The sequence below is a fragment of the Oryx dammah genome, unplaced genomic scaffold, assembly GCF_014754425.2.
Source record: "Oryx dammah isolate SB20612 unplaced genomic scaffold, SCBI_Odam_1.1 HiC_scaffold_2, whole genome shotgun sequence".
In the NCBI taxonomy this organism is placed as follows: Eukaryota; Metazoa; Chordata; class Mammalia; order Artiodactyla; family Bovidae; genus Oryx; species Oryx dammah.
The window spans coordinates 78,142,787-78,167,065 of NW_024070186.1; the positions used below are offsets into that span (position 1 = coordinate 78,142,787).

At 38.5% G+C, this 24,279-nt stretch overlaps 1 protein-coding gene across 1 annotated transcript in view; it reads left to right on the forward strand.

The window, feature by feature from the left end:
• LOC120872594 (LIM domain containing preferred translocation partner in lipoma) overlaps positions 1 to 24,279 on the forward strand; it is a 741,069-nt gene that overhangs the window by 608,423 nt on the left and 108,367 nt on the right. The window contains exon 9 of the mRNA XM_040253102.1: positions 14,928 to 15,097. Coding sequence (XP_040109036.1) covers positions 14,928 to 15,097 — 170 coding nt within the window. The remainder of the gene's footprint in view (positions 1 to 14,927; positions 15,098 to 24,279) is intronic.

Sequence of the window (24,279 nt, forward strand, 5' to 3'; positions counted from 1 at the left end):
TAGAACTCAGTTCTGACCACAAACCTGCTACTTATTTCACTCAAATGGTTTTTAGCCTAATATTAACAAATAAAATAAAAGTGGAAGCCAATCAAGTGACTATTGAATACATTAACTCCAGTGGACAAATGGATTCAGACGAGCTTTGTTTAAACAGGAACCAGAAACTGACCTTCTTTTACCAAATGGTACCTCAGCAGAACCCAGCACCCCACATCTTGCTGCTGCTTTTTTTTTTTCCATTTTCAGAGCATTTAGATGTACAAATCCAAAGTATAACAGGTGTTTCAGACAGAAGTGGAATGGTTGTGCTGGTTCAGAGGGTAATGGCATTACCCTTGTTCTGGAATCATGTAGGAGTCATCCTTGTGGACACCATATTTTATTTACAATGAAACTTTACCTTATGCTGAGGCCACAGCATTTGATGCAGCCACTGGGAAATGATTTCACGCAATATAAGTGCATGTTCCCTGGTAGCTCAACGGCAAAGAATCCACCTGCCAATGCAGGAGACTCAGGTTCAGTTCCTGGGTTAAGAAGATCGCTTGGAAAAGGAAATGGTTAACCACTCCAGTATTCTTTCCTGGAGAATTCCCATGGACAATGGAGCCTGGAGGGCTAGAGTCCATGGGGTCACAAAGAATGGACAGGACAGCGACTAAACAACAATAAACAACAACAGGTGCACTGTGCTGAGAGCCTGAAGGCCTGGATTCAGGTCTCACCTTTGCTGTTGATTTGCTGTAGGATCTTAATCAAGGCACTCTCTCTGTCTGAGCCTTTGCTTTTTCATCTGTAAATGAGGTTAGACTGAATGGTTTCTAAGTTTTCATGTACTATTGCATTTTAGGATTTTTAAAATCCTTTAACAATGTATAATGAGCATTTCAGCACTAAGTAGAAAATCTAAAACCCCCAAGTGAGACTGAATGGCTTCCCTGGGACATAGTATCAAGTGAAAATATCACCCATCTCTAGGCCCATCACCAGGCTTGCAAGTTTTGTGGTCCAGCAAGCTTACTAGGACTTCAGGTTAGATAAAGTGGGGTTAAATTCCAGCTCTGTTATCTACCTGTCAAGTTATGCACAACATCATTCCTAGGTTAACTTGTTAAAAGAAGATAATTGTCTTCTCTGGCCTTTAGTTATTATAAGATTCAATTAAGAACATGGAAATGAAGAAGTTTTATGTGAGCTTGCAGGATTTCTTTCAGTCATCATATACTGAAACTCTAAAAGAAGGAGCCTTAATTATAGGGTTCATTTTGCTCTTTTTGGTAGCACTGAGTGAGAAAGTACATTTACAATTATAAACCCATATATAAATATAAGGAGTGCTTGTTATTTAATAATATTGTAAAGAGAATATTATGGCTGTTGTTAGATATTGAAATGCAGTAGCTTCAGGAACACTCAGTGGTAGATTTGCTCTTAAATAACCAAAAATACATGTGGATATTTTCCACCTATTAAACTACAAAGTAACATGGCACTCTTAAAGGTTTTTTAGCTTTGAGTAGAGCCTGAGGGAAAGGCAAATTTTCATGATAGATACCATAGAGCACATTTTAATCTTAAGTCGAAAATAATCATTGCAGTCACAGCTGTTTCACTGTACTAGTAAACATTGATTTTTTTTTCCTGTTAACATCAATCATGAAATGAATTTTAAATATAGAACAATAGATTAAAATTAAGAATCAGACTATGAAAATGCCTATGTGTAACAATTAACTTGAAATAATGCTTTAGCCAAAATAGATACTAATATTCCTATTAGGAATTTTGTACGGCTTATGCAAGCTTACATCTGCCAGGCCAGAATTTTCAAATTCTAAAGCCAAAAGCCAGGTTAGAGGAGGAGTTTAGTGGGTTTTAAGTCCAGACTGACTGAGTCCCAATTCCAGATTCAATAGTTAGCTCTGAGGCCTAGGGCAAGTTACCTTATCTCCCTAGGCTGCCATCTCTTATATTCTAATGAACATAATAGGAGGACCTATATCATGAGCGGAGAAGGCAACGGCACCCCACTCCAGCACTCTTGCCTGGAAAACCCCATGGATGGAGGAGCCTGGTGGGCTGCGGTCCATGGGGTCGCGAAGAGTCAGACACGACTGAGTGACTTCACTTTCACTTTTCACTTTCATGCATTGGAGAAGGAAATAGCAACCCACTCCAGTGTTCTTGCCTGGAGAATCCCAGGGACGGGGGAGCCTGGTGGGCTGCCGTCTCTGGGGGTTGCACAGAGTCAGACATGACTGAAGCAATTTAGCAGCAGCAGCAGCAGCATATCATGAGGGTGTTGGAAGGATTACTTGAGATACAATATTTAAATCCTTAAAACAGTGCTTGGCAAATAAGTGCTGAATAAATCTTGACGATTATCATTATTCTGGGGTCCACAAATTTTTACAAGTTTGGAATTGAGTTTCTAGCACTAAATTATACTAGTACCACATAGGTAAACATCTTATAACTGCCTCACAGATGCAACTGCCTCTTACCCTCACATGGACCACTACCTTCAGAGGAGGATTCAGAGCTTCCACCTCTGGTCCTCTTCATTTTAAGTTGTTCTCTGCCTCCTGTAGTTGGAGGGAGAAAGAAGCAAGGCCTGTACTTGGCACTTTGTAGCTGTTCCTGTCATTGAACTTGGTGACCAGATAGTCAAGGCAGTCTTTGTCATGGCCTTTTTAAAAAATTTGTTTAATTGAAGTATAGTTGATTTCCAACTAAAAAGGACTGGAATGGGTGAATTTAACTCAGATGACCATTATATCTACTACTGCGGGCAGGAATCCCTCAGAAGAAATGGAGTAGCCATCATGGTCAACAAAAGAGTCCGAAATGCAGTACTTGGATGCAATCTCAAAAATGACAGAATGATCTCTGTTTGTCTCCAAGGCAAACCATTCAATATCACAGTTATCCAAGTCTATGCCCCAACCAGTAATGCTAAAGAAACTGAAGTTGAATGGTTTTATGAAGACCTACAAGACCTTCTAGTACTAACACCCAAAAAAGATGTCCTTTTCATTCTAGGGGACTGGACTGCAAAAGTAGGAAGTCAAGAAACACCTGGAGTAACAGGCAAATTTGGCCTTGGAATGCGGAATGAAGCAGAGCAAAGACTTATAGAGTTTTGCCAAGAAAATGCACTGGTCATACCAAACACCCTCTTCCAACAACACAAGAGAAGACTCTACACATGGACATCACCAGATGGTCAACACCGAAATCAGATTGATTATATTCTTTGCAGCCAAAGATGGAGAAGCTCTATACAGTCAACAAAAATAAGACCCGGAGCTGACTGTGGCTCAGATCATGAACTCCTTATTGCCAAATTCAGACTTAAATTGAAGAAAGTAGGGAAGTATGACCTAAATCAAATCCCTTATGATTATACAGTGGAAGTGAGAAATAGTTTTAAGGGCCTAGATCTGATAGATAGAGTGCCTGATGAATTATGGAATGAGGTTGATGACATTGTACAGGAGACAGGGATCAAGACCATCCCCGTGGAAAAGAAATGCAAAAAAGCAAAATGGCTGTCTGGGGAGGCCTTACAAATAGCTGTGAAAAGAAGAGAGGTGAAAAGCAAAGGAGAAAAGGAAAGATATAAGCATCTGAATGCAGAGTTCCAAAGAACAGCAAGAAGAGATAAGAAAGCCTTCTTCAGTGATCAATGGAAAGAAATAGAGGAAAAGAACAGAATGGGAAAGACTAGAGATCTCTTCAAGAAAATTAGAGATACCAAGGGAACATTTCATGCAAAGATGAGCTCGATAAAGGACAGAAATGGCATGGACCTAACAGAAGCAAAAGATATTAAGAAGAGGTGGCAAGAATACACAGAAGAACTGTACCAAAAAGATCTTCACGACCCAGATAATCATGATGATGTGATCACTAATCTAGAGCCAGACATCTTGGAATGTGAAGTCAAGTGGGCCTTAGGAAGCATCACTACGAACAAAGCTGGTGGAGGTGATGGATTCAAATCCTGAAAGATGATGCTATGAAAGTGCTGCACTCAATATGCCAGCAAATTTGGAAAACTCAGCAGTGGCCACAGGACTGGAAAAGGTCAATCTTCATTCCAATCCCAAAGAAAGGCAATGCCAAAGAATGCTCAAACTACCACACAATAGCACTCATCTCACATGCTAGTAAAGTAATGCTCAAAATTCTCCAAGCCAGGCTTCAGCAATACGTGAACCGTGAACTTCCAGATGTTCAAGCTGGTTTTAGAAAAGGCAGAGGAACCAGAGATCAAATTGCCAACATCTGCTGGATCATGGAAAAAGCAAGAGAGTTCCAGAAAAACATCTATTTCTGCTTTATTGACTATGCCAAAGGCTTTGACTGTGTGGATCTCAACAAACTGTGGAAAATTCTGAAAGAGATGGGAATACCAGACCACCTAACCTGCCTCTTGAGAAATCTATATGCAGGTCAGGAAGCAACAGTTAGAACTGGACATGGAACAACAGACTGGTTCCAAATAGGAAAAGGAGTACGTCAAGGCTGTATACTGTCACCCTGCTTATTTAACTTCTGTGCAGAGTCCATCATGAGAAACGCTGGACTGAAAGAAACACAAGCTGGAATCAAGATTCTTGGGAGAAATATCAATAACCTCAGATATGCAGATGACACCACCCTTATGGCAGAAAGTGAAGAGGAGCTAAAAAGCATCTTGATGAAAGTGAAAGAGGAGAGTGAAAAAGTTGGCTTAAAGCTCAACATTCAGAAAACGAAGATCATGGCATCTGGTCCCATCACTTCAAGGGAAATAGATGGGGAAACAGTAGAAACAGTGTCAGACTTTATTTTTTTGGGCTCCAAAATCACTGCAGATGGTGACTGCAGCCATGAAATTAAAAGACACTTACTGCTTGGAAGAAAAGTTATGACCAACCTAGATAGTATATTGAAAAGCAGAGACATTACTTTGCCGACTAAGGTCCATCTAGTCAAGGCTATGGTTTTTCCAGTAGTCATGTATGGATGTGAGAGTTGGACTGTGAAGAAGGCTGAACGCTGAAGAATTGATGCTTTTGAACTGTGGTGTTGGAGAAGACTCTTGAGAGTCCCTTGCACTGCAAGGAGATCCAACCAGTCCATTCTGAAGGAGATCCACCCTGGGATTTCTTTGGAAGGAATGATGCTAAAGCTGAAGCTCCAGTACTTTGGCCACCTCACGCGAAGAGTTGACTCATTGGAAAAGACTCTGATGCTGGGAGGGATTGGGGGCAGGAGGAGAAGGGGATGACCAAGGATGAGATGGCTGGATGGCATCACAGACTCGATGGACGTGAGTCTGAGTGAACTCCGGGAGATGGTGATGGACAGGGAGGCCTGGCGTGCTTCGATTCATGGGGTCGCAAAGAGTCGGACACGACTGAGCGACTGAACTGAACTGAACTGATTTCCAATGTTGTGTTAATTTCTGCTGTACAACAATGATTCAGGTATCTCTCTCTCTCTCTCTCTCTCTCTATATATATATATATATATATATATATATATATACACACACACACACACATAAACACACTCATATTTATAGTATATTTATGTATATATTGCATTCTTTCCCATCATGGTTTATCGTAGGATGCTGAGTACAGTTCTCTGTGCTATACAATAGGACCTTGTTGTTTATCCATTCCTTTTTATAGAGGCTGAGTAAAAGTAACCACTGTCACAGGACTTAGAACACAATAGCAATTCAGTAAGTGTATCTGTTGAGGGGTTGAAAGAATAACTGGAGAGATGACACAACTACTTATTTTAAAAATAAGGGACTTCAGGCTCAGAGAATTTAGGAAACTTGTTTAGGCTCCCATAGCTAGCTAGTGAGTAGCAAGGCAAGACTTGCAGTTCTGTCTGATTGCCTTTATACCATGGAATACCTAATTTTGTTCAAAGGACACCATGTATTGTATCCCAAATTGCAAAGCAGTGTTGTTTTTTGTTTTGCTTTTGTTGTGTTGTCTGGTTTTCATTTGTGTTTGTGCTTCTTCTCCTGAGACTGGAAGTTGTTGTCAGAAAGTGATTGTCCTTACCACCATGCCTGTGCATATTAGTTTAGGGAAGATTAGAACCAGGGTCAGAGAAGGCAATGGCACCCCACTCCAGTACTCTTGCCTGGAAAATCCCATGGGTGGAGGAGCCTGGTAGGCTGCAGTCCATGGGGTCGCTAAGAGTTGCACACGACTGAGCAACTTCACTTTGACTTTTTACTTTCGTGCATTGGAGAAGGAAATGGCTACCCACTCCAGTGTTCTTGCCTGCAGAATCCCAGGGACGTGGGAGCCTGGTGGGCTGCCGTCTATGGTGTCACACAGAGTCTGACACGACTGAAGCGACTTAGCAGCAGCAGCAGCAGCAGAACCAGGGTGGCTGGTGGCCAACTTACTCCCTCTGCAATTTCCTAGGATGTAGCTCCTGAGGGCCAGGACTTTGGTCCCAAACATCACCACTTTCTAAGAATACTCTGGATAAACTCCGCTTTGTGGAACACATGAACATGTGGTTTCCTTTAGGACAAAGGTCCCCAACCTCTCTGCACATTAGCATCATGATTTCAGTCCCCACTCCAGACCAAATGAATCAGAATGTGTCTAAGTGGAGTATGGCCATATGTATTATTTTTAAAATGTACCTGGTGGGAAGCCAGAGTTTGAGGTTCAACATTTCAGGCTCTTCTCTGAAGGATCCTTACCTGTAACTGATTTTCGCATGTGTAGTCAATCCTGACGCTAAGCTCTCCTGAGGCTTGAGGGATTGGAAAAGTAGTGCTCTACTGGCTCTCTTTTTTTTCCCTGAGAGTGAGAATAGATCCTGCTCCTCAGCAATGCTGAAAACATCACAGATATGATTGAATAATGCAATGTGTTCCTAGAAAACCATGTGCTGATTAAAAAGATGGGCTTTAGAAATCTGATCTGATTCCCATCCCAGTCTCACCTCATTTCTACCTTTGAGACCTTGACCAAGTGACTTAACCCCAGGTTTCTTATCTATAAAATAAGAATAAAGAAAGGTTGATGGCACTAAGTAAGATAATGCATATAGAATACTTAATGCAGTGTCTGCCCCAGAGGACGAAATACAGTAATTTTCTTTTATGTCTTTGTTATGTTTCCTTGCAATGTGGTATATTTATTTTAGTGAAACATGCTTGTTTTTGCAGCCCTATGTGGGATTCCCCCTCCCAATTTACCTCCTTACCTGAAGGTCCAACCTAAGCAAATATGTGAAAGTGAAAGTTGCTCAGTTGTGTCTGACTTTAGCGACCACGTGGACTATACAGTCTATGGAATTCTCCAGGCCAGAATATTGGAGTGTGTAGCCTTTCCCCTCTCCAGGGGATCTTCTGAACCCAGGGATCGAACCCAGGTCTCCCACATCACAGGCAGATTTTTTTAACCAGCTGAGCCACCAGGGAAGCCCAAGAATACTGAAGTGGGTAGCCTATCCCTTCTCCAGCGGATCTTCCTGATCCAAGAGTCAAACCGGGGTCTCCTGCATTACAGGTGGATTCTTTACCAGCTGAGCTACCAGGGAAGCCCAAGCAAATAGGTATCTGTAAACAAATCACCTCATGGTTAGACTTTGTAATGACTTTTACTAGTAAGTCACCAGGTTCTCCATCTCATCAGATTTGTTACCCAGGCCTTTGTTCACCCATTCCTGAACCATTCTTTCTGATGAATTTGGGGAACCTATTTTGTTTTCTTGTTACTTAGCTTAATTTCTAATTTTGTACTAAAATGCTTTTTATTGTGTCTCCTTCCAAAAGCTTTATATATTTACCAGTGGTTCTAGTGCTATTATAGTCATTGCTCCTTTTCGTGTTGTCCATGCATGTGTGTGTATGAGAGAGAGAACAGAGAAGAGAAAGAGAGAATAGCCATCAGCCCTCTGCTCCTCCTCTCTATCCAGGTGCCCATTGAATCTGCAAGCTATCTCTGCAAGGACCGTTTAAGCAATAACAGTGAAGTAGTATAATTATTTACACACAAGCAGAGACAAAGTTAGATGTGTCCTCAGCCCAGCTTTTAATACATGATAAGGATTTCAGGATTCACAGAGCTAACTAGCACTGACAATAGGAGACTGGATATTGGTACATTATTTAAGAGTAGAGTCCAAAAAAATAGTCTCAGTTTGATGTATGATGTATGGAATGTGATATCACACCTTGAATGGCTTTTTGTTGACATTCTTTGTGTGTTTTGTATTTTCCAAGGCCATATAGCAGTGCCATATGTTAAATTTATTTACAGCACAAAAGAAGCCTGTTCTGTAGGCAGGCTTGTATTTAATATATGTGAACTGCTTTCTCTGGCTTAATGCTGGCAAATTATTTGATGGTAACTTAGCTGATTCTCTTCATGTATGTTATCAACGGATGGAAAGCCACTGACAACTCTACAGTCTAAGACATAAAGAGACAGCACTAGGGAAATTACTGTTGTTCATGAAAAGTAAGATATATTATGATGCCACAGAAAATTCTCTAATTTTTTCAGCCATGAGTTCATGGTTAACAGTCTGTTCCCTAACTGTCTTCCATGCAGATGAAGTGTTCTGGCAATAGCTATCAGCTGTTATCCTGACGAGCAATAGAAAAACATGCACCCCTTGGAACAGTAGCATGACTTGCCTGAATATTGTAATCACCTGGAGAGCTTTTAAAAAGTCCAATCCTAAGACACCCCAACTCAGTCCAAGGAAATCAGAACCTCTGGAGCTGGGACCCAGAGATCAGTGTTGTTTTTTTGTTTGTTTGTTTAATTCTCCAGATTATTTCAACATACTAGCAAGGTTGAGAATCACTGTCCTAGGACTTAAGCAGTTTACAAAAACAGGTTGTCTATTATTACACGCATTAATACTACATGGCTCCATAAAGTAAAAGCTGTGTTGAATAGAAAGTGCCATCATCCTAGAACCTTCAGTGAATGGCATATGGACCTGTCACATGAAGAGTACAAACTTGTTCTATGATCTTTTTGTACCTTCAGTGGAAGATAATTGCTGAATAGGTTTAACAGAAGCTGTACTTTAGGAAGATAACTCCAGTGGGTACACAGAGGATAAAATGGAGCAAGCTTTCTTCTAGGAATAACTTGCTATCATTTCACTACCCTGGTATAACCTTATTGATTCAACTTTTGGAACAGGACTTCGTTCAGAATATATTTTAGAAGGTACTTAGTAAGAAAGCTGATGCATCACACAGTTGGCATATAGAGATTCATTATAATATGTAAAGATAGAATATTAATTTTGCTTATGCCTGAAATTTCTAAGTCAGTTAGCAAGGATGATATGAAGACAAATGTGACCTGGCTTTATGTCTGCATAAATATACTAGTTTACTTTTTCTTTTTTAATTTTTTATTTATTCTTTTTGTGAGTGCCACATGGCATGCAGTATCTTATTAATAGTTTCCAGGCCCGGGATCAAAACCTCACCCCGGGAAGTAGAAGTGGAGTCTTAACCACTTGGCTGCCAGGGAAGTCTCTGTGCTAGTTTACTTTTGATGCTGAATAAGGCTTCAGTTTGGGAGCATGTTAACTTCTTCTGCCATGGTACCAATTCTCAAAAGTACTGTGGATATTTTCAGTCTCACCTTGGAAACAAGGAGGGTTTGCAGAAGGTGGTCTATGATCTGTATTAATTCTGTACTTGTCACAAGGACATCATTTTTAAATGAAATTGTATTTTCCTATTGTGCAGGAAATAAATTCACACGACAAGAAGAGAAAGCTGAAACCATTAAAAAGGAAAACCCAGATCCCACTAGTTTACCTCCCTAGTTTAACTAGATTTGCCTGTAATGTCATTCTGTACCCATGCCATTCCTAAACTGACTTTTTCAAAAACTAAACTTCTAGACTTAGCTCAAGTGGTTCAGTTCAGTTCAGTTCAGTCACTCAGTCACGTCCAACTCTTTGCAACGCCATGATCCCCAGCACGCCAGGCCTCCCTGTCCATCACCAACTCCTGGAGTTTACCCAAACTCATGTCCATTGAGTCAGTGATGCCATCTAACCATCTCATCCTCTGTCATTTCCTTCTCTTCCTGCCTTTAATCTTTCCCAACATCAGGGTCTTTTCAAATGAGCTCAAGCAGTAAGACTACCATAAAGCCTTCCCATTCCCTGTTGTTTTTAGTTCCTAAGCCATGTTCAACTCTTTAGCAATCCCATGGGCTATAGCCCACCAGGCTCCCCTATCCATGGGATTTCCCAGGCAGGAATACTGGAGGGTGTTGCCATTTCTTTCTTCAATGGATCTTCTTGGTCCAGGGATCGAACTTAGATTGGCAGGCAGATTCTTTGTTACTGAGCCACCAGGGAAGCCCTCTTTACATTTGTAAGAGGGAGTAAATCAGAGAAAGCAGAACAATCAAGAATTCATTGCAATGGCCCATGATAGATAATAAGCCCAATGTGGTCAGCAGACATGTGAGGGAAAAGAAGCATTTCAGAGATTTTGCAGAGATTGTGATAGTTGCTGGGGTAGGGGAGATGAACGGGGAGCAGTGGGAAGAATCTCCGACTGGCTCCACGGTCGATATAAAGCCATATGTACAACAAACAAAAATACAGGGACACTTTTTTATTAGTTCAGGCATCTCAATTCACTGACAAAATTCTCCCCAGGCTGTCTAACCCTCTGCCATTAGGTTACTATGCTGAGCTTTGCCAATAAGCTCCTCTTACCAGCCTTGGGGCTGATCTTGACCCTTAACTTCCCATTGGCCCCTAATCAATTATGTTTCCTTCATGCTCTGATGCCTCCAAGTCTGGTACCATTCCCCTGGTTTTTCTCCTTTAAAAGCACTGAGATACTTCTCTCTAAGATTGGCAGCAAGATCATGGGATGCTTTTAATGATGTGTAGCACCAGCCCCTCTAGGAGCAAGGATGAACTATGCTAGAGTAACTTTCTTTCCATTGTGAATGCCTCCATAAAAGGCATAGTTTGTAAATTTGTGTTAATACAAAAAGGGAACATTCGGGCACCTTTTCCGTCCTGCTGATGTGTAGTGCTATTTTTAATTTTTGTTCTCCGCTCTTTTTCTGTGCCTGTGATTTTAAAGGTGCCAGACTGACTGCCCTCAAGCCTGGTGTCCCCGATTTCTCCCAAGAATCGGAAAAGTACAGGAAGCACCAGTGCTGGTCATGTCTGGGTCTAGCATATTAGCCTGACCCACGCTGGAAGAATATTCTCCAAAATATAAAGGAGAAGACTGTTTCTTGTGAACACAGTCCATCTGCTTTCATAGCTGAGAGGACAAAACCTTGTTGTCCTGCCACCCAGCCACTGCAGAGGTTTTGGGTCCAGGAAGCCTAGCCACTCATCCCCTCTTGTGGAAAAACGCGAATGTTTTTCTCTCTTCCATCCCTACCTGTCACAATTCCATCCTTTAAGGTTGGACTTAAACGCCTCCTTCTCCACAAAACCTTTCCCGAGCCCTCTCAGGTCTAGTGTTCCTTCCACATCTCCAAAGCACTTTCTCAGATGACACCACATTTGTCATGCGATTGTAGGATGTCTATAGTCTCGCAATTAATGTGAAAGGCAGGGACGTGGTCTAATTCCTTTCCTGGTATCATGCAGATTTTGTGCTGTGTGCTAAGTCACTTCAGTCATGTCCAACTCTTTGTGACCTTGTGAACTGTAGCCTGCCAGGTTCCTCTATCCATGGGATTCTCCAGGCAAGAATACTGGAGTGGGTTGTCATTTCCTTCTACAGCATAAAGATTATAGAACTGGACAAAAAGTGAATAGCTTAAGGAATGCCTATTAAATACAGTGAGAATTCCAAAGCTTATCTGACCTTCATCCTGACCTTCAGGGCTCTGTTCTGACCTTTCCCGTTAATCAGTGATTGAAATTTTCCCCTAGATCCTCATTGGTAGCTCTCAAATTCTCTATAAACCATGTAAGCTCAGGCCTTTGGATTCCAGATTTGACACTTTGGGCAACGATGCTCTGGAATCATAATTGCTACCTCTACCTGCCTCACCGACCACCATGACTAATAGTCAATAACATTTGACCAGAACAAATTTTTTTCCAAACTGTGGTCTACAGATCACTGGTAGTCCCTGATGGAGTATCAAGAAGTCCAGTTTGGTGTCTACAAAAGGCAAGAGTAGTAAATAATTATTTTGTTGATTTGCATTTAATGAATATAAAATGTAAAGTTATAATATTCACAGGAATCTAATATGATTTAATGAATCATCACATTCTTTTTTTTTAATTTAAATTTATTTATTTTAATTGGAGGCTAATTACTTTACAATGTTGTATTGGTTCTGCCACACATCAACATGAATCTACAACGGGGTACATGTGTTCCCCATCCTGAACCCCCCTCCCACCTCCCTCCCTGTACCATCCCTCCGGGTCATCCCAGTGCACCAGCCCCAAGGATCCTATATCAAACCTGGACTGGCATAATGAATCATCACATTCTTAATGACTGTATATGTACCACGAAACCTGTGTGGATTGGTGGTGTTTAACTGATGTTCACTAACAGTGCCATTCAGCTCACAGTATTTTCATAGTAGTATTTTTTTTTCCTGTGGCTGCTAAATCTACATTTTAAAAAGATTATTATTACTTCATTACACTATTTGTTCACTTTTCCAGACTAGATCAGTGATTAGAATGATTCTTTTAAAGTGGAAAAAATAGTCATAAAGATAATACCATAAAGATCAGTTCAGCTAAATATTAAAAATGTGTTAGTAAACACGATGCTAGTATAAATACTGGAAATGAATCTATATACACTGGAGTGAATGTGATTTCTTTGCACAAGCAGTCGAGAAAAACATTTTTGAAAGCTGTGATTATGACGTAATTTTTTAAATTATATTTTATGCACTGGTGATCCATTCACCTGCAATTTCCAGTATGTTCTTTGTAATAAAATATTATCAGATAGTGGCATAAAGTCTCAAGACTTTTAGCATCCTTTTCAAACATAGTATAGTGAACTTTCTAGTAAAGCAGTTGAGTTTGGTTTTTTTTTTTCTGAATTCGCAACAGTGGTACCATATGGTAGTCCTAGCTTTGTTATTGAAGGGAATGACAGTCTAAAATTCTAAAGTACTTTCCTAAGGTTATACATCTTATAATAAAAACAGATACAAGTTCACTCTTTGATATAAATTTGTTAATCAAGCCACACAGTTTATTAAAGTTTATCAAATGTCAAGAATACGATATCAAGACTTCAAAAAAATATCAAGTGCTGAAGACTTTGACATTTTTTTCAGCATTTAATATTTCTTATTCTTTAGGAGGAAAATGTTCTATAGTTGGGTCTATTCTTTAGGGGGGAAATGTTCTAAAGTTTGGTCTATACTTAAATTCTGCAACAAAATATATTAAGAAAAACTTCCCAGGACCAATGCAACCAGAGGAAGTTAGAAACACCTTTGCCTCTTTTCTCCTGAGTTGAAATATTTAACCCCTATCCCTCTTAGGTGTTAAATGGTAGTCAATCCAATGTGATGGAGCACTGAAAGCAGTCTTTAGTAAGAGATTTATCCATAGTGTCAGCTCTGTGTGCAATCCCGATGCACAGAACTAAGCAGAGGCAAGACAGCAGAGTGGTTAGGACCATCGACACTGAAGTTAGGCTGCTTGGGTTAGAAGGTAGTTAACCACTTTTGTAACCCAGTTTCCTCATCTGTAAGGTAAGGATAGCAATAGTACTTGTCATATAAGTTATTGTGAATATAGAGTGAGTTAATACATATAAAGCACCGAGAAAAGCACTAGGTTTGCTAAAGCTTATTTGTAAAAGTCTGTCGATTCTTGCTGACATTTCCAATGAACTTGTAATAACCTGTTAAGACTTTTTGCCTTCGTAGAAATAAAGAATAAGAAGGGGAAAATGAACGTGACTGTGGCCTCTGGCTTAAGATTTCCAAAATGAAGTCAGTTATGGATATAGACTGTAGCCAGCACAATGCCTTTCAATGACATAATTTTTTTTTGAAATTACATTTTAATGTTCTAGTTAAAAACTTAATGCAGTTTTTTTTTTTTTTTTCCAAGCTAAACACGATGTCCATATGTGGTCAGGAGCCCCAGGAATCAGTGTAATAATGCTGAAAATTTACAGAGCACTGGGCTGGACAATGACCATCACAACCATGAGGGACTCAGAACCCTACAGTCTGTGGAACTGTGGCATGATTAAGGGATATTCAAACTGTAAACAGATTTAGAGGCAACGCTGAGTTGTAATATCTTAAAGGGTGTCAAGTGTAAGAAATGAGACGTATTTCTTGAGGCCTTAAAAGACAGAACTGGGACTATTGGGTAACAGTGAGGAAGCCTTCCAGCTCAATATGAGAAAAATCAATCAGTGCTGTCTGGAAATAAAAGAGACTACTTTTTTTTTTTTAATCTGCCTGTCACTAAGGACTGGACGCAGAGGCTTTGCAACCCAGGCTTTTGTAGAAGGAGCTGAAGTTTGAGTTTGGACCCAGTTTCCTCAGTCTAACTGGTAGCTCCAAGGAGAAAGAATCCTGTGCTTTCCACTCCTACCATCCTTAGTCGAGTTCCTCTGACGTTTCTGTGTGAGATCAGAGGCAGAGAACTGGCCTCCACATCAGAAGACCTGCGTTCTACGTGGTCACTTCCCACGGGACCGCGTCGCAGAGAGTCAGCTCCTCAGCTGGTTTGTAAGATCCCCTTGGTGCTGGCCTCGTGGTGGCTGCCATGGTCCCTGTGAGACTGATGATGATGGCAGTGGTGGTGACCCTGTTGCTGCTGCTGACTTGACCACTGTACTGTGTCACCCATGGTGTCCTCTTCAGAAGAACTGAAGGCGTTCTTTACCGTCAATCCCTTTTTTCTTTCAGGCCGCTGTGCTCGCTGTGGCGAAAACGTAGTTGGGGAAGGGACCGGATGCACTGCCATGGATCAGGTCTTCCACGTGGATTGTTTTACCTGCATCATCTGTAACAACAAGCTCCGAGGGCAGCCCTTCTACGCGGTGGAGAAGAAAGCCTACTGCGAGCCCTGCTACATCGTAAGTTCAGATTCGGTCCTTGGGTAATTTACTAGAATGACTTCTGTGGCAAAATATCGATCACTCCAGATCAAATGTAGCCCTCGGTTCTTTGCTTCTGATTAGATTTCAAATTGTGCTAGTGTATAGACTGGCATATCTTAATTTTTATCCCTATGTCCCTTGTTCATTTGAGATCAAAAGGTGCATTGGCTGGGGCTACCATTCGGTTAGTGGTCTGCCAGGAAGATCAGCACCCTGGGGCTTACAAGCATATATATACAAGCTAACACATTCCCCCTTGAAGCATCAGGTTTCCCAAGGAGCAGAGCCACACCTCTGATTATTAAGCCTCACTCTATATTTGATGTCATATTTGTAGAGAAACATGTTGCAGGGCCTTGGGAATTGTAAGTACTCTTTCAAACTCCTGGGATGATTGAATCAGCTTCTTTCTACCCAGAATTTCTCTTACCTGTCATTGTTATTTAGTCCTCTAAGTTGTATCCAACTCTTTTGGGACCCCATGGACTGAAGCCCCACCAGGCTTCTCTGTCCATGGGTTTTCCCAGGCATGAATACTAGAGTGGGTTGCAATTTCCTCATTTCCTTCTCCAGGGGACCTTCCCGACCCAGGCATCAAATCCATGTGTCCTGCATTAGCAGGTGAATTCTTTACCACTGAGCCACCAGGCAAGCCCTTAACCTGTCATACCTAGCAAATTTTCAGCGATGCAATTAGATAAACTATTGATATTTTAGAGTACCTTAAAGGAAAATAGTTGTGCTGTTTCCTTTCCTTAAATTCACAATTATATTTTAATAACATAGTTGAGTGACTATAAAATACTTGGCCCATTATCTTAGCTGTTTGCCAGGCTACTTAAATCTACACATTAAGCTGTCTTCTGACAGAGCAGTTTGGTAAATGAACATAAACTTTTAAAATCTAAAGTAAATTTCCTTGCCATCCTTCTACATGATTTTATCTCTCTGTTGAGTGCTTATCAGTGGAAAAAGTAGTGCTTTTTTGCAAACCCACACAAGAGGCATGATTTGGCCTTCAGCCCCCACAGCATTTCAACATAAGAGAAACCTCGGGTGCAAGGTATCGGAAGCTATACATAGCTTGGCGGAGCCCCGAGGTTCAAGTTTATTGCAGAAGTTTCTGGCCTCGTTGGGATTTTCCCATTATCTGACAGCTCTAACTCATTGCAGCCCTGGAATCTGTAGCACAGATCTGAAATCTCTTTGAGATTAAGATCTTGCAAGATGAAATATTGTTTTGCATCTCTCCAGTTCCATTTTATCTCATTTTCCTCCCTAAAGGCAACTTAGTCACATATAGCATCATTATAGTGCCACACAATGTTGGAGCTGGAAAAAAAAAAACTTAAGATCATTTGTCTAACTCCTCTCTTTAGAAGTGAGAATACAGAGAGGAAGAAAATGACTTATGTCATTTTATTAGTGTCAGAGCTGAGATTAACTTCAGTGGTTTACACTAGTCTCAAATTCAGTGCAGACACAACAGTGATGTCCCATTGATTTGGAAGGAACAATTACATATCAGGAAAAGTCTAATGAACAAAATCTACATCTTTAAGAAATAAGAATGTTTAAAATATCACTGTTAAAAATCTCTGTTGAAAGAGAAAATTGCAAAATCCCCTGTAAAAAAGTAGTGTGGATTGTCATTCACAATGATCTAGGGCCACAGTGAAATTATTTATTGCAGTGGGCTCTGTGGCAATGTCAGCAGAGCTCCCAGAAGCACCTATGGCTGTTTGTCCATACACTAAATGACTACAGAATACTGTGGTGTTTTCTTTTTTTTTTTTTGTAGTTCTTGTGTCTATTTTTCACCCTTTTTTTGGAGTGCACTGTTGATTCTCACTGCCAGAAGATCACTGGCTGATGCTCCAGCGGCTGCCTCCTTTAGTTTTCATCCCTTCCTAGTTAGGAATCACATGGACAATATTGGGAAACAATATAACACAGTATGAAGAACATGGATTTGAATTTGGTTACGTCACTTAAAACTTTATCTCCTCGGGAAAGTTGCTTGATCTTTCTAAGCCTGTTTTTTTGTATATAATGGTGATTATTGCAGGATTTTTCCCAAGACTTACAAATGTGAAATGTGGCAATTCTTGTAAAGCACACTGGGCTGGCTCAGGGAACAGCAGTGGGATGAATATTGCTCTGAAATTAATTTTGATAAAATTTCTCGCCTATTTAGCACTTTTGAAAAGTGAGCACCTAACGTGCCGTGAGATGCATCACGCTTGGAAATCTCAGACACACTCCTCTCCCATTTTTAAATGCTTTGCTTACTCTCCAAAGTGTGTAGTAAAACTGAAGAAAGTCTAAGATGGCGAATATGGGCTTTTCCTCTGGTGGACTAAGGTTTCTGCCTCCATTTCAGGCATAGCAGCTCAGTGATTCTGGAGGATGTGTTTCCTTCAGTCTTGGTTGCCTGTTACTATAGTATGCGCACGACAGTGAACACTGGGTGATATTTAATCACATCCTTGGAAAAAGTGAATGAATTCAAATAACAGAAATTCTTACCATCCTTTTTGACTTCATTCCCTCTGAAGAAACTTCAAGGAGGATTTTTCTTTAATGAGATCTATCCGTGGTGACTCTAAATGTAATTTAATTTTTATCAGAATTCAGTTAAGCTTTACTCAAAGACCCTTGTTTGATATTGATTTCAGAGTTCAGCACAGCACTCAAGCCCTCAGATGGATGTTTTAGCATTTTAATTTCTTCTGAAATTTCAAAAGACCAGTAAACTGCAACACTAAAAATGTAGAGTTCTCTTCAGCAGGATGGTGGGGGAGCTGGGAAGATAAAATGAAATGTTTGTTTTGAAGATGGAGTTTGTATGAAGGAGGACCATAGGGCTGTGTGTGTCTCTCTTGGAGCCAAAGCCCTTAGAAGAGGAAGCACCAGCAATGTCATTCATTCAACTGCCTCTTGTTCCATTAATGAAAAGGAGATGTCTGAAAAATCTCCTGCACAGAATGGAGAAAGCCTATCGCTGGGCCTCAGTCTGTGCCTTTTGTTGTTGTTATTGATGGAGTCAAAATAGTGAAAATAGTGGTTTAGTTAGATAATTATTCCTATGTAAGGACCAGCCTGTTTGATGTTCTGAGTTCAGGAAGGAGACTAGTCTAAAATAATTTAATTTATTCTTGCCTAAATTAGTTATCAATTATTTACATAATTTAGGTAAAAATATACCAGTTATGGCTTTATGTTTGATACATGGTTATTTATATTTTCCAATGATTTCTTAAATTCTTAATTTTTACATGTTTATAGCTGTAATTAAACAAATTTGATTCATTAAGGCACTGTAATCCTCTTTACTAATTTTATACATGCTTTCTTTTGTATTTTCTATTGATTAATTTAATATGAATATGTATATAGCTTTCCTTTGTTAATAATTTCCATTTTTAGCTTTTTATTTGTTTAGTTTTAAATTATGTTTACATACTACATTTTAAAGACATTTGCCACTAGAAGGATATTGGGTATTTTCCAATCTTTTAGTATTGTATATAACATGCCTATAAATAACTGAGTAAAATGTTTTATGTTATTTTATTTTGAATTACTTTCTAAATGTAAATCCTTTGATTCATGTTACCAAGTTTACAACAATTTGGAGAATTGCTAGAATTTGGAGAACTTACTAGATTTCTTTAAGATTTTTTTCCAATTTTCAGAACCAGGAGCAATAACGAGACCAAATGTTAAACTATAACCTCTATCTGCTATTGAAGAGGTTTGTTTACATTTGTTTTGAACCAATTTAATAGGTACATTATGTAATGGTTTTTAATTTGAGTTTTTATAATTAGCAAAATCAATGAGATTCTTTTCTACTTTGATGATAGGTCTCTTAAAATCTTAGTTTTGGTTATTTTAGTGGATTTATATAAATGTACAGATTAAAATTAAGAGCACTAAGTTTCCTAGGGAAGAAAAGTAGTATAAATGAGTATACATGGTTCTAGTCCTTGCTCTCCTGGTGTGATGTTAGCAAGGTAATTTAATTTCTGAGTACCAGTATCCTCATTTATTAAAGGGAGGTAATAGTTTCTTCCTGGTCTTCAAAGGGAAGGAGTGAATAAGTGTAATATTTTGTACATCATGAAGAAGTGGTTTACTAATATAAGGGCTTGATCTGATTAATAATATTATTGTTGTTGCTTTTTCCCTTAGTTTAATTTGATAGAATTTAGAAATCCTCTAAGTTTGGGATAATTTCATAGCTGCAGTTGCTATGGAAATACTGAAATAAATAGATGTCATAGAAAGAGCATGAGGACAGATATGAGAAGAAGTTCATGTTTTGCTTAAGAAGATTTTTGTGTTGGCATAGGCAGCAACTGTGCCTCTCACTTATGTGGCCTTCTACCCTTAGTGAGGCAGGTTTACTCCTAAGTACAGATTTATAAAAGAGCTGCTGTGTTTTTAGCATTGCCAAAGAGTCTGGACCTAGAGACCTAGTGCATCAGAGATTCTCAGCAAGTCTGTTTATGAAATGGCAGCCAAGGATCTTTCCCTAAACCAGGGCTCTTACTCACAGTGGATGGAATCCAACCCTTAACTCTCCAGCAGTGGAAGTTAGTACAGACATTTTTATTACAGTTACAATCTAAGTGATTAAAAGACCTCAGGAAATCGGAGGCCAACTCCACAGGAGACTAAACACTTGAAAGTTCCTGAATTTGACGCATTAGTGGCCAACACACACTTGCCTTTTGCTCTCTCTGTCACTAAATGGCTACGGTCAAAACATTCTAACTTTTCAAGCTACATTAAGAGGCAGGTTTTGTACCTCTACAGGGAACTTGTCCTTTTATATGCTCAACTCCTCCTAATAAAATGTTTTAAAAGCAGTTATGGCCTGTGCTTTATGTGGGTATTAGGAAAGGACCTGAGAGTTTAGACTAAACTTGAAAAATTCACATGAACTTCCCTTCTTCTTTCTTAATTACCCATCTCTGCTCTCTCATCTTCCTCTCCCTCTCTCTCTCACACACACACAAATGCACACATGCACACACACACACACACTTTCTTCTTAATGTTACATCATCCCACAGGCACGGTCCCAGGAAGGAGAAAAATGGTTCAAGCAAGTGGAGAGTTTGTCAAGTATACTCTTGAGAGATTTAACCATGTTAACTACTATGAATAGTTATCTCTTCCATTTGCACAGGCCTTTGCATTTTATAATGCTCCTGAGCCTCTTTAACTGTACTTTACCATACCTATTAGAACCTTGTGAAACAGACAAGGGGGAGATCCTTTGTCCTGTTTACAGTGGTTTTGATGTTTTCAAAGTAATAGCCAAAATGAAGACTAGGGAACAGATCTAGCTTGCATTTTATTGCTGGATCCATACTGCTACCCTGAAACGAGAGTTCAGCTTTCTAAAAATGTATACATACTTATAGCCCCCTGGGATTATAGACTTAAATTCCCCACGATTTTTATTGATGACCACATGAATCATATCTTCCAATACTACAGAACCTGAAAGTCTAAACTTCTACTGATAAAAAATTGGTGCCCCTCACTTTCTTGAGCATTTACTTTTTGCTGTCTTTGAAATGCCTTGAGTCTTAAGGCAAAAGCCTCTTCTTATGGTTAAAAATAATATACAAATAACTGATGTTTGTGTGGTGCTTTAACTTTTTCAAGCACTTTTATCTCATGTCATTCTCTCATGATCTTAGAAAGTAGATACAATTATTATTGTATTCATTCCCAGTAGTAATAAATTGAGTTTTAGAAAACCTTGGTTTGCTTAGTTCCACAGAGCGTGTGTGTCGAGGCCAGGACTTGACTCTGGCTTTTGATTCTCAAATCCAGTTCTTCCCACATATCCAACAAATAATTGTAAATCTTACTTATTATTACTATATTTCCTTTTTCCTTATTAATTTTTCTCTATTACCACATTGAGCTCAGACTATTTTTTCTTATGGTAGTAATTCTTAAAAAAAACAATGAAATCTAAGTTTTTAAGTATTATTTGCTTATTAGAGAAAAATTGGAAAATATTTTAAAAGGTATATAGTTTCCTGTCTAAATGTTTTAACAGTTTACATTTTACCACATATTTCTTTTCCATTTCAGTGTTATCTGAGTATGGACATGTTTGTAAATGTAACCACACAGCTATTGGGTTGGTCAAAAAGTTTGTTTGGGGTTTTCTATAACAACTTACAGAAAAAAATCTGTATGAACCTTTTGGCCAACCCAGTATATAAATATTTACACATACATGCAAACACAATGAGGTCATACTAATTCATAACTTGCTTTTATTACTTAATAGTATATCAAACTTTGTCTTCCTTAGAAATAGTTTTTAAATATTCCATGGACACTCAAAAAGAGTATTTATGTACATGCCCTTTGCTGAAAAAGTGACTCAAAGAATATTCCAGCAGACAAATAAATTAATCAAAACATGTGTGGGAAATCCACAGCAAATAAAATGGTGATAAGCCATCAACCAATAAAACTAATAGTTAAAAATAAAGAGATTGGAAAAGATGTAATGGCAAATTCAGACCAAAGGAAAATAACATTAATTACCTACTAACTATAATATCAATAGCAAAGTACAGTTTTAGGACAAAACCATCAAACAAGCCAAAAAACATTATGTTAAGTCAGAGTTCCCAAAGAACAACTTGAGCCTTTATTCAGTAAACAGCATTACATTGAAATATATGATATAAAATATTGATGAAATATGGCCTCAAAATGGTAAAACCATAGTCTTTATAAAAAAACTTTAGCACATTTCTTGTAGTCTCTGACAAACCAGTTATAGAAGTTGAATAATATGATTGAGCCAATCCATACAACCAAAGAGGTTGTATCTTCTTTCCAAATCTTCATGGAAGACTTAGAAAAGCATCATGTTATAGTCTAAAAGGAAAATGGAAATAGTTCATATTTTGGCTGGCAGAGTTGTACACACTAGTATAGTTAAGATAAGAAATCTATAAAAGGATAAACAAACACTCTTGGATTAAAAAATTCTTAGAAAGTAGTGATAATGATAACCCTGAATGATAAAGGAGAATGCAATGCAGCCAAAGTTGAATTCCATGTAAAGTTAGAATCTTTCATTGCAACAAGAAAGAGTGCAAATATATGAACCTAGAAAGCTAGAAATGGACAACAAAATCAATCCAAAGGGAGAAAGGATTACTTAAAGGCAGTTATCAATACACTGAAAAATATTAGAATGTTTAGGTGCAGGAGATGATTCTTTGAAAAACACAACAAAAGAAACATTCAGTGAAGATAATCAAGAAAAAAGGGAAGAATAAAAATTAAAGAAAATTAGGAATGAAAAAGAAACTTTCAGGATAGGTCTAGAGACATTCAATAGTATTGCAATTAAAATTTTATATAAAAGAGGCTATTTTCTGTGCAAAACTAAATACAGGGGAAGGAAACTTAACCTCATAAGCATGAATGAAATGCAGAGCTACTACCTGAGAAAGAACCGAGAAATTTCGCTAACAGAATTTTTCAGATTTTTGAAGAACAACTGGTTCCTGTGCTATTTCAACTTTCAGAGCTCAGCAAGAGAACATAAGCTTCCCATATCATCTTGAAGAGCCAGCCTGAGTCTGATTAATAATACTTAACCTAAGTTGCTCCCAAAAGTGCACTCTATGCTGATCAAACTTTCATAAATGCAGAAATTCTAAATGAAATGTTAACAGATTGAATGCCACATAATGAAACAACTCAGATTACTCCATGATTCCAATGGTAGAACAGTGTTGGGAATCTTTTGACATGTCAATGTATTGATATATCAAATTCTTAAAAAAGCTAGATAATCATCTTCATAGATGCCAAAAGGGCACTTAATGAAATTTATCACACATTCTTGTTTAAAAATAAAAACAATTGCAATAACTGAAAAAAATAAAAAAATAACTGAAGTAAAATTGAAGAAAAAAGAAGATATACAAGTTTGATCAACTAATGGTGAGCCTTCTTCCTAGATTTTCCTAGATCTTCGTAGGATTCCTGCTATTATATTAATATTATTCTTAACATTCTAATCTTTGTAATGGAAATTTAGAAACAAAGTGTGTATATATATATATATATTTACATATATGTATGACCTTGTCTTTGTTTTGTATATATATGCCAATTACATAATATTTCCATCATAAAAATAAAAAAAAATAAGGTTAAATTCCATGTATACATTATCCAGTTTAAGAAATAAAACACTAGAAATTCAGTTGAAATCTCTTAGGTTCTTGTCCCTAATCACATTCTCAAGACTCCTGTATAGAGGTACCTACTATACTGTTTGTTTTTTATTATAGCCATGCATTTATTTGTAGTTTTACTACATATCTCTAATGTATATGTGTTGTTGTTATTTAGTTGCTAAGTCGTGTCTGACTCTTGGCACCCCCATGGACTCCTCTGTCCATGGGATTTCCCAAGCAAGAATACTGGACTGGGTTGTCATTTCCTTCTCCAGGGGATCTTCCTGATCCAGGGCTCAAGCCCATGTCTCTTGTCTCTCCTGCATTGCTGGCAGAGTCTTTACCACTGAGCCACCAGGGAAGACCAGAATGTATGCATGCATATATAATTGTGTTGTTTGCATATATTGTTTCTTAATTTTAAATGAATGCCATTGTATCATGCTTATATTTCTGAGACTTTTTTACTCAAAATTATAACACTAGGATGTATAAACATTTACAGATGATATGATAATTGTTGCAGAAAATCTCAGGAAACCTAGAGTATTAGAATAACAAAAGTTTAGTCACCTACCAACATTAAAATTAGGAATTTATGTTTAGAAAATATAACAGGAAAAAAATCCTTATACAGAAATAACAAAAATATAAAGCACCTAGACAAACGTTTAAAGGCATACATGATCTAAATGAAGAATGCTATAAAATTTTACAGGAATAATTAACTCATGAGTGAAATGATTCTGGGGTTGAATATGCTTTGGAAAGCACCTCTCACTTTAACAGGCATTTATATCAGCACCCTGTAATTATACAACAGCACAGCTTTCAGTGGAAGAGGAATAGTTACTGTAATGTTCTTTGCTAATGGTTTTTATTTAGCCTTTTACCCCAAACCTTTGCTGACTT